Consider the following 14,803-nt stretch of genomic DNA (forward strand, 5'->3'; position numbering starts at 1 on the left):
TTTCCCTTTCCCAGCATGTAACAGTTGTAAATAGCCTCTTGTTTAGAGGTAGGACCCTGTGTTCACTTCCCCTTGTACATGCTGGGACCCTGTCTGGTGCAGGCCTTGTGCATGCAGCTATGGTCTCTGTGACTTCATATGTGCTTTAGGCCTATTGTGTCTGAACACTTTCCTTAGAGTCATCAACTACTTTGGCTTTTCCAACTCCTCTTTCTGCCTCCTCTTTCTCATAGTCCCTTAATATTAAATGGAGGGGTTTGAGAAAGACATCTCATTTAGGGCTGAGTGCTTCAGAATCTCTCATTCTCTGTACATTGTACAGCTCTGGGACCCTGTGTTAATTACTATCTACTACAAAGAGAAGCTTCTCTCATGAGGGTTCAGGGATGCACTGATGTATGTGAATAGCAATATGACATTAGGATTTATATAATTGCTGTGTTCCATTTGCCAAATAATAGTAGTGAATTGAAAGATGACATTAGATGATATAAGGCCAGTAGCTACTTAGTGAAGCCGCACTTGTTTTCAGACATATACTTTTATACTCCAGAGAATCATACATATTAAAGTTATGTTTTGTTTTATAAGCAATATGCTTTATCTATGTCAAGTATTCATATACCCAGTGAATAAACTTTGGGAACTAATGTTAGCTTGGGAGATACCCTTTTATTGGCAATGTTTGGTTGTCTTTACTAAAGCAGGGTGGAATTCCTGTCTTTGGATCTATGTGGCATAATTTTAAAGTACTGTGAAAGTCAGAAAAGACTATATTTTATTGATTCAGCAATGCACCTCTGACCACTGTGCCTATTTTTGGGAGATGTTCAATAAATATGTATTGTTTTAATAAATAAATAGAATCTATATTGACAATGATATGTGAGACGTGTGAGTAAACTAAAAATCAAACCATTTCATGTCATTTGTATTATTGAAGAAATAATTTTACCCAAGTCAGAAATGTAGAAAATCTATTATTTTAATGCAAATTCAATATACATTATAATAGTTGAATCTGTAATGAATGAAAACATGTAATGACCCCAGTGTCCCAATCCTGAATGTGCTATAAAAACTGTTAATCACAGACAATATTTTTTATGATGTTTACTGAATAATAAGATTTTATACTTACTATTAATGTGCATGTTTTAAAAAATCATGTTTTATTTCCCATCTTTGGTTATAATTTATGTTCCTGTCAAAGGTCACATGAGCAGTCAAAGGTAGTATCAGGTTAGTCTCCAAGTTAGGCTCTTTTGAATTGCTTCTAGCATGGCTGATATTTCAGAGAAACTAAACAATGAAAGGTCAGCTCTGAGAGTGTTGGTAGTAAGGTAATCTCTTTCACTTCCTGTTTCTGTAAAACTTGGCAGCATTGGTGAAGAACAATTATAAAAGGCTTGCCTAATTGTTGGACAGTTAACAATGTCACCATGTGAATTACAACACCCGTTTTGTTCCTTCACATCTTTCTGTCTTTACCAGTTTCTTAGTTCTCCTGGGTCATTTACATATCGATGTTTCCAGGGTAACAGTAGTTCGTTGGTCTGATACCATCCAGGCTATAAATCTTCCTTCCATGTTTCTCAGTCTCTGTGATTGATGCCTATATATTGGTACAGTTGATAATATTGAGAAACCAGGGTTTCTTTTTCTCTATCAATGTGATTTTTATCTGTCAATATTTAAAATGGTGGCACAGGGAAATGAGTATTAAATTGTTTTTGTCAAAGCACAGGGCTTCAGAATGAATAAATATAAACCAGCCAGTGTTACAGTCTCTTGAGCACTTTATTTGTTATAAAGACAAATCCATAGCACACAATGGCACCTTCTTACTTCCAACATCCGGGATTACAAAGGATTAGTTCATAAAATGGTCTCAGCTTTATAATGTGTTGTTTTAGATATTATTGAAACCTTATAAAAACAAGACTTGCTACAAACAGGATTGGTGTTCAATGTATATTAAATGAGGTCAGATAATTAAATTCAAAATAATTTATAAATATTCAGATAAGAAAATTGAAATTACAAAAGCATATTTTGGTCAACATTAAACTGAATTACAACTGTGTGTGATCAATGCTATATCTACACAGCTAAGATTTTGTTAAAATACAATTTTAGTTATCAAATAGTCTACCTCATTCTCCAGTACATTCATCTAACTTCCTTGCTAACACTCAGTACACATTTCATCCAGAAACTACCCATTTTACTCTAGTCCAGTTGTAATACACACTCTTCTGTCTCAATAGATGCAGCCCACAAAGTGCCATCATCCCCTGGCTACAAAATAAAATACATTATTTAAAGGTAAAAACTCAGAGAACTTCTGAAATGGTAACCCATTCTCTCTGTGTTCATGAAAATAGGTAATCCAATTGCAAATTTTCAAACCAATGTAAACTCTAGAAAACTCATGTTGAAGTATGGGAATAAGGACTCTGCACTAATATAGTGCGTAACAATACAGTGTCAGACTCGCCATTTACAGTAAATGCCTCGATTGGACTTTCCCGTGGATTGTCAATATGCGGCTGAGGATCAAGTTTACTCAAGTCTGTGCGAAATCCTTCAGGTTCTCTTCCTCTCATTTTCAAACAGGAAGAGAAGGGTTTTCAGGCCTCTTGGGAAAACCAAAAAAGCAAAACACACTCACAAACAACTTGAAAACAAAATAGCAGACCCATTAATCCTTGACTCCATGTCCAAATGAAGTTGGGGCACTATTACTTTTGCAGTATTCGTATTCTGCCCAAGGTATCACATCGGGAGATTCCTCAAAGAACTGAGAAGTCTGAGAGCTACAAAAGAGAAAGCATTTAAGGCAGCAGTTGATGTCTACATTTGGATTCCTTTTTCAAGTTACATGTCCAAGTCTCCATCGTAGGCCAAGGTCAGTGGCTTCTGATGGCGAGGTGTGCTTTGATGTGGTTTTGGCTTCTTGCTGCAAAGGGAAAAAGAATTTTTCAGATAACAGTAATAGAGCTTTGCTTCAGCTGTCAAAGACAATATTAAAGACTTAGAATTCAAGTGGGAAAATTAGAAATGACTCAGTTATTAGTAAGTATGCACCTTCTCTTTTGAATTAGCCATGCAACTCTTATCAATGGAGATAAAGTTGGAGAAGTACACTGTGGTAAGGTTTACTATTGTATGAACCTCATAGCTCATGCTATCCCAAGCTAAGCTGACTCCAGCTTCACTGGACCCACAGTATAGGGGTATATGTAGCCAACATGATTAGAAAGTGGAATTTTTTTTGGTATATGCCTGTATTCCTCAATTTAACTCTTTTAAAATATTAAGCCACCACCTTTTCAAAAATCTTAAAAATGGTTAGTGTATTGAGGAGAAGAGCCATTTTCTGTATTTGTTCTTGCACACACAGGAAGGTGAACATCTGCTGTTCACTAATTCCTAAGCTACCGTGACCTCCGCATCCCAGATGTTTACCATTCTAAGCAGCTGGAGCAGCCAGACTCCTGGGCCTTGCTCTGGCCTGAAAACTGTTATTTATTTGGCTGTCAACCCACTGTAACCTAGTAGAACGAGTTCACTAGTTGTAGAAAAAAATCATTCTCACTCCGCCTTACCTGTGAATGGAAACTTTGTTATATATAGAGAGAATACTTTTCCTATACATACAGAACCCAGCATGCCAAATCATGTGGAGATCTACCATGTGCTTTCATTCTTTTTCTTATTTATAACTGAAAATTTGTTGTCTACTTTTCTTCTCCACATAGACTCTTTTCATCTTAGAGCCTGGCCTTGGTCATATCTTCAGAGGCTAGTTCTCTTCTACTCTGTCCTCATCATTCATGGATCTCTCTCTCTCTCTCTCTCTCTCTCTCTCTCTCTCTCTCTCTCTCTCTCTCTCTCTCTCTCTCTCTCTCTCCTTCCCAGATTGCTATGGCATATAGTGTACACTAGCATCTATTATTCATTGTTATTCAGTGTAGACTGAGGGCCAAGCCTGTGCTGAGCATGTGATATTTATTCTTTCAATAAGTCCTGGAACTGCTTGGAGAGGGAGGTACTTGTAAGAAGTGACATTCTTCTTTGTCTGGAAAAAGTGGATTGGATTTTATATCCAGACCAAATTTAAATTAAAACGAAACAATTTTAGTTTATAAACGGCAGTAGTAGGATTTACTACTGTGTCATCTGCTGTCATCGGCATCTGTCATGGGAGCATGTTTATCACTGCACAGTATCCCCTGCTTCCCCTTCTGTGTTTCCTGGCAACTGCTAATCAACCTTTTGCCTCCATGCATCTCTCGATGATATAGATATCTCATACAAATGGAGTCTACCAGCTGTGGCCTTTGTGTTTAGCTTCTTTCATCCAATGGTTAAAGTGATGAATTTTCTGTTATCTGAATGTATTTGAATATGAAAAGTTTGACAGAATCAGTTATAGGAAGGATTTCCTAATTTAAGATGCCCACGTTGTAATTTAAGGAGCAAAACTATTTTTTTTCTGATTGATGTCTGAAGCAAGTCATATGAACTAAAGAGATAAAAAATAATTTCTGAAACTCTCCTGAATGGAACCATACATCTTAGGGGCTCTCACCCAGCATCTGGCATGCAGTGGGCTCCCACTGAGGATCTGTTGAGTGCTAGATCCAGGCTGCAGGCAAATAGCTTCCAGGCAGAGAGGCTGAGGGGAAGTAGCAACTTGATTTAGAATCTTCTGCAGAGAGAGCTCAAGCTTCAGATATTCTGCCTTGGAGGCCCTCTCCAGTTCTCAGAGCCTTATTGGATTGCATAATTACTTGACTAGCATACAATTTAACTTCATCCTTTTGAATCGTAAGTATATTCCAGAGGCTTTATTTGTCGCTGGGTGGAGCTTCTATCACAGATGATGAACCTGGCTTAAAACAAGGTTCTTGGGATGCTGACCAATGCGTTTAACCTGGAAGTGACACCTTTCTTCTGAAAATGATAAAGATATCCTCTTGTGTCCACTATGTGTAAAAGAACAGGGGATAAATAAAGGACCGAGAATTGTAGAGCCTACTAAAGGTTTTGGCAGTCTGCCCTTATTTTGCATGTGCTACATGCTGTTAGGTGAAGAAAAATGAGATCTGAGGCCCCAGGGAGTGAAGACAAGGAACAACAATGACTAGATTTGTATGAGGAGATAAAATCATTGCCTGGGAGACATGTAAACTTGGCTAGGCTCTATGAGTGGGGCCTGGAAAACTCTGCTCGAAATGTGCACAGAGGTTTTTATATCTGCTTCCATATGTAGATTTATGAGCATGGTGTCCACCTCTGAGACAGTGGAGGACAAGAGACCCTGGTGGGCCATGATGGCCTACAGTCACTGAGATTAGAACTTTGTTCTCTGTCACTCATTCCAGAGTGTGTAATCCATGAACACTATAAGCCTAAAAGGTCTCAACTCTGAATACATAAGATCTGAGAACCTTTGGAGTATTTAAAACAAATGAAATTTCTCCTTAATGCCAATTTGGGAAATCCAGAACACAGATCCCTGGGCATCTGTGGTTTGACAATACTCCTAGGCCAGTTAAAAAGCCTCCTAAAAGGAAGGGTGCACCTGGCCTTCGTGTGAAAACCCATCAGTTAAAAGGATTGTCTCTGGAGTTCTTAGCTCCCTTTTCTTCTGCTCTGTTGGAAGAATATCCTTCTTTAAGATAATTGTTTATTCTTTTACCCCCCTAAACTCCGATTTAGGAAAAGCATGATCATCCTTCTCCCTCAAGCAAAACCAGGAATCATAAACATCTACGAATAGGCCACAACTCCCAGCACCAGTGCCCAACCAGCATCCAGCCCCTCACATGTTTCTCTCCTGTTGAGCCTGACAGAGTACTCTAGACTGCCAGGACAGCTTACAAAATCACAAGAAGCATGCGACTATGCTGCTGTCCTGGCTGGGAGGAATCATTGAAGACATGATTTCCAGTGACCTCTTTCAAGGATATTGGCGTTTTAGCAAAGAGTAAGAATGCATTTATCCAAGAAAACAGACTGACAAGCAAGCTGCTGACAACTCCAAGTGTCTTGGAATGCAACCCACAAGGAATACCCCTAAGCTAGCCAAAGTTGCATCATTTGATGGAAGCAGGGAATATTTTTAATCTGATAGCTATCTTTGAGAGATAAGCCTCTGGAAGCCAGGATAGTCCTCTCAACTATGGATGAAGAACCTGTTACCAAACATGATGCCAGAATGGACATAGTTACCCAGAGTGTCTTCTAGGCACTATGTCCAGGTTAACCATGAGCTCACCTGGTGAGCAACTTGAGCAAATCTGAATAACCAGAATAACTTGAGAAGGGGAAATTTTCAAAATCCCCAACACCGATGGCAGATGCTCAGAAGGTCACCATGGAAAGGATTGCTTAGGGAAGCTGTTTTTTATGCTTTTCTTAGAAGTCCTCCCAAGTTTTATTATAGATTGCTTTTAGTTAACATATAAAGTCTAAATCCTGGCATATGGTAAAACATTTCCTATCATAAACTTTTTATTTTGGTGGAAAGTATAATATCTCCAAACTATCATCTTTTAAAGCTCCTGCAAGCCATTTGATAGAAGGAGATGCCATGAAAACCTCTACTAGGGTTTCTGTAGGCAGCTCCTTTGAGACAGTGAAGAGCATGTCTTTCCAGGGCTGTGGCTTGCTCACCTGTACAAATTTAGGACATCTAAGGTGGAAATCTAGGACATCACATCGTACATGAGAAACCTGCAGGGTTTTTTAGGGGAGAGGTAGCACAGGAGCAGCCTGGATTTGGGGATTAGCCAAATCCAGAGTTGATTCTATAAGCCAGGTACAGAGATAGTATTTCAGTTAACCATTCCTTAAAACAGGAAGGATAACAATGACACTGTGAAACAAGCATGGGGGTTAAGGAAAGCAGTTTCCATGCAGTATTTCTATGGCTAACAAAAATATTTGACTTTTATGCTTCCACAAACCCTAAATTCTTAAAACAAAAGTTCTTTCAATTAATCAAATTATTTATTCATTCATTCACTTTTCTAGGTGCTCAATTGATAATGATTCAAATTTGTGGTATAAAAGAATCTATAAAACATAGTCAACATAGTCCCCCCCTCTAAGGTCTTTGGGGTTTGGTAGAATGTTGAAAGATAACTATGCCAGCATCTACACAGTCAGCACGAAGCAAACACCACAGGGCAAGTGACACGGACAAATCATTTCAGGCTCTTAGAAAAGAAAAAAGTTTGGAATTTGAATTTTACTGGAAGAGTGGGCTAAACGATATTAGCTGATACAAACTTCATTATTGATGAAGGGGTCATGAGGATGAAACTGTGAGAAATACATTTGTTATATAGAAAGGAGATTGTAAATAACCACAAGCACAGAAATGTGACTAGACAGAGTTGACTTTTGGGATAAAACATCTGTAAGAGCAGCACAGATCTACAGAGAGGCTGTACTCAGCCATCTGTGTTTAAATGAATACAGCAAAGGGAAGAGTAGACTTGATTGCCAATGGAGGAGCTGAGGAGATCACCAAGTGGCAGGCGTGAAAGTACACATGAATGCGGCATGAAACCCTTACTACTGTGAAATGAGAGAAGCCAATACTTTAAGCTAAATATTAATATATGACACAGGCTTTGTGATTGGGTATATGATAAAGCAAATTGACTAAATACTTGAGTAAAATGTTTTTCTTATTTAATCTATCTGGAAAAAATATTTAAGCTGGACAAATTTTCAAAGACACTTAGCCCTGTAAGATAATAAAGATAAAGGATTAGGATCTGCACAGTACAAGTTAGCTAGCCCAGGGTCCAGGGAATAGCAGAAGATGAGGTTGAGAGTTGTTTGGGTTTGGGTCATGAAAGACTCTCGGCATTCAGCTAGACAATGAAACATCACCTGACTTCATCAATAAAATGTGACATTACTAACGGTTTAAAGAAGAGAAGTGAGGTGATATCATTGGAAATGTGTTTTAAGAAGACTAATATGGTCATAAAATGAAGGAAAAATGGTGTGTAAACCCAAATGTGAGGTTTCTATGCAATGTAAGTTGGCCACTGAAATATAAGGGAGACATTCTACTATTATCTTGTAATTGGATCTTCTGAACAAGCCTGGTCACACACTCCTAGTCCCACTATTTTGGAGCCTAAGTCTGGAAAATTAACTTGAGTTTAGATCATCCAGGTCTACTAGAGCCTGGGAGGGAGGAAGCAAAAGAGATGAAAACACACACACACACACACACACACACACACACACACACACACACACAGGTGGGGGATGGGGAGAGAGAAAGACAGAGAGAATAAGACAGAGAGACAGAAACAAACAGACAGAGACAGTGACAGAACAGAGGATTGGTTAAAAAAAAATCCTACTATCAGAATTCAGAATCCCAGAGCTTGGAGTTATATACAGTCTTATTAAATATTTGCTGCTGGGAGAGTGGATTATAGTTTAAAAATATGTAAGCTGTTAGGAAGGGAGAAAAATAACAAAGGAAATATTAATGAATCTACATGAATATTTTTACATCTAGATATACTAAAAACTGCATGCTAGTTTTTAATTTCTTGAGTATAAGAGTATTCTTGGGACAACAGAATCTAGATTGGGGATGAGGCTCTTAATATGGAGGAAGTTACTTGTTTTTATATTGCTGACAATATAAAACTGATCAACCAATGATCTGGAACCTTATTGTCTGCAACTTGAAGAACATTGTTCTATAAACCTTGATTCCCTTCATATCCTCTTGCTATGACTTTCAGAACGGCCCACTTTCTAACCTTTTCTGGTGGCAGGTACCTTAGAAGACACTGAAGCTCCCGAAAGCATTCAAACTCACATGTGTTCATTGTGACAAGATGTCCGAAGTACTTGCCAAACTTACCAGCTGAAACACTTAAGCTGGTCCAATCATTTGATTACAGGGTTGGTAACTGCTGGAGACAGCACTTTTTATTACAACACTCTGGAAATACTAGCTGGGTAGAAATATTATTTCTAAGAATTCAATCTTGATCACTACAGGTAGCAAGAGGGATAAGAGTCATTTGATTTTCTTTACCAATTTTAACTGGCCAAAAGCAAAGATTTAAAAGTCTGTGTAGCCTTAGAAACAGAATTTGAAGGTAAGTATACAGATTTGATTCAAGATTAAAACTTGGATAAAAATTCTCAAATATTCTGAGACAAATGAGTAATATACATATCTCAGTTGGGAGGAAAAAACCCAACAACACTTTGATCTCATAAAAATATTCTTGAAAATGTTGCTTTAGAAGTTAATATCATATTCTTCACATACTTTAAATTATTCAAATTTATTTATGTGGCTGTAGTCTCAAGAACTGCTAATCAACTAAAATATATTCTGTGCAATAGCAATCAACTAATTAGCATTTCCAGAGAGTAGGCAGTAGGACTAGTAGTCACTTGCAAAGTGGGGACTCTGGAATTGACAGCTAATTAGATGTGGATGCTTTAAATATTATCTTTGTTATTAAAAATGCACCAACAAGAAGAAACCAACTGGTTAATTTACCCTAACTTTTCAATACAGGTCATAATAAGAACTGACAATAACTAGGAATAATTTTATATCTAGGATTATCTAAAGTCATGTTCTCAGATTGGCAAAAGATCAGAATTACATGGGAAATTAATATATGTAGAGAAGTCTTGGCCACATCCAAAGGTAACTAATTTCCGGTTCTTGGGTATGGAAGTCAGCATCAGTGTTGAGGAGATGCCTTATGTGCACAATGGTAAACCTACATTCCAAACCAAATGCTAAGTGCACAAGTGCCAAGACACAGTTTGTCTTTTATATCTTCTTCTTTTTTAATTGGATATTTTATTTACATTTCAGATGTCATCCTCCTTTCCTCATTTCCCCTCCTTAGAATCCCCATCCCATCTCCCTCCTCCCTTTTGCCTGTATATTATTTTAATTAAATGCATGTATTGAGATCAGTTCTAGGTTGATGGACTAGCAATACAGTAGATGCAAATATTGCCTTGCTTGTTCTTTGATTATTTGTGTTTATTCTCTTGCTTGTTCCTTGACTATTTGCATTTATTGTATTGTTAGTCCATCAACCTAGAACTGACCTCAATATTTGCATCTAATATGCTGTAGCCGTGGCTCAGTGGTTAAGAAACTGCTTCCTCCTCCTGAGGTCTCAGGTCCAGTTCTCTACCTCGACCATCTGTGTTGTGACTTTTTATATCTTCTAATATTAACCAAAACCCAAATAAGAATGTGTTATCAAGTGGTAACAGTATTGGCAAAGGTTCCTTTCATTTTCATCAATGTTTTAAAAATGTAGTTTCATTTTTACATCCCCCACACAGAAACAGGGTGTATATGATTTATGTTCTTTGGTACTTACCAAACAAGATAGGAAGTAAATACTAGGAAGATCATGATAAGAAAACTGCCACCGGAAACGCCGTAAACCCAAATTTTTACTCGGCCATCTGTTGAAGACAAATAACACAACAGCATTAGCTAGCGCATGGACGTCTACAACATTTAGGAGAGAAAGCACACACACACACACACACACACACACACACGCACGCACGCACGCACGCACGCACGCACGCACGCACGCACGCACTCAGTAACCTAATGTTTGATAGCCCAGAGCCAATGACTAATTCTAGACCTGAAATGGATGCCTAAGCTAGCAATTACTCAATGGGAGAAGTTAGCCATGTTTTGCGATGATCCGTGAGCTCCCCCAAGGAGTCCAATGTTGACAATACTCTCTCCTGAGCATCGTGAGAATGTGGATTATTTACTAGAGATAATTGAAACAACAAGTAATAGAAATTTAGGCCACAAATTTGAAAAAGAGCAAGGAGCACTATTTGCAATGGTTTGGAAGGAGCAAGGTAAAATGGTAATTGTTCTAAAGCCTCAAAAAATAAAATTGCTAATTTAAAAAACAAAATAAATTATACGGTATTATACCAGTTGGTGTGGACTTTCCAGATATGATCAGTTTATGTCACTCTAATTTTTAGCCATTACAAACATCAGATTGTTAGCTAAGTGTGGTGGGACAGGCCTGTAATCCCAGTACTCAAAAGGGTTACTACAAGTTTGAGGTCTTCTTTGTCTCAAGAAATGAACAAACATATGAAACCTATAAGGTCATAACTGCATTGCAGTAAATACAATTTCTTGCTAAATAATTTCTTTTTCACCTGAATTCACAAATGTCCATAGTTGTAAGCTATACATTGGTGATTGCTGTTAAATATAAAAGAATAATGACAGCAAAGGGAGAGAAAAATAAAGTAAAAATAAAAACTGAAATATAGAACCCAAGCTCCCACTCCCAATGTGACATATAAACATCAGAAATTGATCAGACTGACTGGAGGAGTTTTGAACTTGTTGAAGATTCTTAAAGTCACACATGCCATATAAAAACATCACCAAAGTTTCTCACAACACAAAGGACAAGGACAAAAACCCTGCAGTTACAAAGATAACCACACTTCTTCGATTGTCTTTTTAGCCTGAATGGAAAGAGGACTAGAATCCACACTTCGGTAACTCTTTCAGATGAATGAAATTAGGTGAATTCAAATAATCAAGTGGGTTATCTGTATCACACCCTTCCCCCAAAGTCCAAGAAGCATCATGGAGGAGGGGGCAGAAAATTGAGACCAGCCCCTTGCCAGAAAGGACTTTGGTGGAATGGTGTTTTCTGGACAGGACAGGACAGGACTTCTGCCTTTATTAACTCCAGGAACTCACAGCAGCTGTGGCTGTCTGCACAACAGCTGATCAAGAGCAAGCCTATCTGTATTGGACAGGATCTAGCAGTGCCTCTCCAGAGACAGCTATATCAGGCTCCTGTCAGCAAGCACTTCTTTGCATTCACCATAGTGTCTCGGTTTAGTGTCTGTATATGGGATGGTTCCCCAGGTGGGGAAGTCTCAGCATGGTCTTTCCTTCAGTCTCTGCTCCAGACTTTGTCCCTGTATTGCCATTTGCGGATGCTCGAAGCCAACCATTGGACTGAGCACGGGGACCCCAATGGAGGAGTTAGGGAAAGGACTAAAGAAACTGAAGGGATTTTCCACCCCATAGGAAGAACAACAATATCAACCAACCAGACCCCTTAGAGCTCCCAGAGACTAAACCACCAACCAGAGTACACATGGAGGGACCCATGGCTCTAGCTGCATATGTAGGAGAGGATGACATTATCTGGCATCAATAGGAGGAGAGGCCCTTGGTTCTGTGAAGGCTCTATGTCCCAGGGTAGGGGAATTCCAGGGTGATGAGCAGGGAGTGGTTGGGTGGGTGGGGGAAATACCCTCATAGAAGCAGGGGGAAGGGGGATGGGATAGGAGGTTTGCAGAGGGGAAACTGGTGAGGGGGATAACATTTGAAATGTAAATAAATAAAGTGTCAAAAAAAAGAACAAGTCAATCAACATTCCAGTGGGGATGGGGAGGGGCACAGAGCCCCACACCACCTGAGGTGCTAGTAACAGGGGATGCTGGGAAGGGAGAGTTATGGTTTTTGTTGTTGTTGTTATTGTTTTTAAAGGCTATAGGTCAACCTAGTAGGTTGACCACACTACAGTGGATGTCTCTGCAACCGTGTGGGGACATAGGCAGTACTAGCTGGGTTCTGTGAGAGATATATCTATATCTGCGCCTAATCTGTATTTATTTATATCTTTATCTTCTATATCTGTATCATCTATATCTTCTGTCTATCTCTATCTCTATAGTACTATAAATTTATGACCATCTGTGTAGAAGGAAACATCATTTTAGATTTCATACCTACTGCAGTTAAATGAAACTTAGTAGTCAAGTAAATATTATGGTCTATCTGTGACTTCTTTTCTATGTAAAATATATTTTAGATGAACTAGGATTTTCATATATATGACAGAAATTGTTTCTGACAATTTAATTCTCCCTCCACTTAGTGTGAGCATGTGGCTAACTAGATTTGTAAGTGGGCTGGCAAAGGCAATTGTTAGCATCCCAAAGGAATGGCATTTCTTTGTGAAAGAAATACTCTGGGATTCAGATTCACCACACACTGGGTCCATAGTGCACACTGTAGCATATTACACTAAAGTCTTATGGGATGGACAACCACCAGAGTGTACTGTAAAATGCTTTTGTTTAAAGTAACAGCACAGTTAGATCACACTGCAATTCACTACATTTTTTTCAAGCCTCAACTAGAGACTCACTTGAGAAAGATGTTCAGTGAAATTATATATTTCTGTGGTTATAAACGTCTTTTAAAAGGTTGAGAATGATTGTTCTGAAACACTGGTGATAAAATTCTCCATCCTGAGCTTTTTTTTTGACGATCAGAGCAAAAAAATGTTCCTAACATAGAACCTCAGAGCTCAGAGCCCAAGATGGCCTAGTGCTTTTATTTCACTGTAGATGAACATGGTGGGACAGAAGGTTATTTTAGGGTGAATTTAATAATTAATTTAATATATAAATGCACATTTGTAGCAGTATAATGAGACTAAAAGTTCAAACTATTTAAAGGAATGTAGGGTAAAAATGTCTTTCTGTAACCCTTCACTTCTCTCGTGCAAGCTATTCCCCACTCCAATGTCTGTGGACCTTTTCAGTTTTGATTTACATGGATAGACATCTGAATGCACCCATGAACATACACACACAAGCACATGAATGCATATAGCTTTAGAAATAAAAACTGTATGATGAGTATTATTTGGTTGCCAATTCTCTGGTTTTTATTACCCAGTGTGGATGGATTGCTGGTAGTCCTAGTTTACAGAAGCAGATTTACCTCGTTTCAGTGTATCCATAAGACACATCCCACAGTTCAACCATGTTCATGTTTTCACAGTCTTTCATTTATGGGAATCTCAGATGCCTCCACACATTTTAAAAATAAGCACTCGTCATTTGTAACAGGAGCCATTCATACTCTTACGTGTGCGTATGTGCAGGATGGATTCTTAAGAGAGACATTTTACATTGAAACATGTGGCAGCTAAATATATTATGACAGTCTCTGTGTTCCCTGAGAGTGGCTTCAGACTGTGTTCTCTTACCATTAAACTGATCAGGCTGAAACATGTTTAGGGGAGATTATTTTGTGGCCACAGCACTTACCACACAAGTACTGTAGTTCAGATACCTAGCACTCACATAAAAGCCCGGCAGCCATGGTGGTGTAACTGTAATCCCAGCATGTTCAAGTCATAAACAGGAGAGCCCCAGAGCAAGCTGGTTAGATAGACTAGCTGGTTGGGGTCTCTATATTCACCTGAGAGCCACTGCCTCAGTATTTAGGAAGAGCAATGGAGGAATACACTTGATGACAACCTTGGGTCTCCATGCAAATATACACACAAAAACATGTGCATTCACACAAACACATGTGCCCCACCACATGAAGACATGTACATACACATGCTGGCACAGCACATGCAAACGCGCAAAAAATGTTGATATATCTACATATATGGACCCACACATGCATGCATGTATATGCACACATTTTAGTATGCATCTATAAATCTTCACGTATGTGCATGCGTATACATTTTTGCATGTGTTTATATACCTGTACACATCCATTTTTATTTATTTATACATTGACACATATGCTTGTTTACCACCACACATGATATTGTTGGTGCTTTAGTTAGATCCTGTAGTCTATTCATATGTTAGAGATTAAGGATACCTTTTGTTCTCTCTCTCTCTCTCTCTCTCTCTCTCTCTCTCTCTCTCT

General features: G+C 38.5%; 1 protein-coding gene across 1 annotated transcript in view; it reads right to left on the bottom strand.

Annotated features, from left to right (window-relative positions):
* Nucleotides 1–1,784: 1,784 nt before the first annotated feature.
* Thsd7b (thrombospondin type 1 domain containing 7B) overlaps nucleotides 1,785–14,803 on the bottom strand; it is an 834,275-nt gene continuing 821,256 nt past the window's right edge. Inside the window, exons 27-28 of the mRNA XM_028773130.1 lie at nucleotides 10,422–10,509; nucleotides 1,785–2,962 (exon numbers count right to left, since the gene is read on the bottom strand). Of these exons, the coding sequence (XP_028628963.1) occupies nucleotides 2,881–2,962; nucleotides 10,422–10,509 (170 nt within the window). The 3' untranslated portion in view covers nucleotides 1,785–2,880. The remainder of the gene's footprint in view (nucleotides 2,963–10,421; nucleotides 10,510–14,803) is intronic.

Source organism: Grammomys surdaster, unplaced genomic scaffold (genome assembly GCF_004785775.1).
Source record: "Grammomys surdaster isolate TR1022 unplaced genomic scaffold, NIH_TR_1.0 221, whole genome shotgun sequence".
NCBI lineage: Eukaryota > Metazoa > Chordata > Mammalia > Rodentia > Muridae > Grammomys > Grammomys surdaster.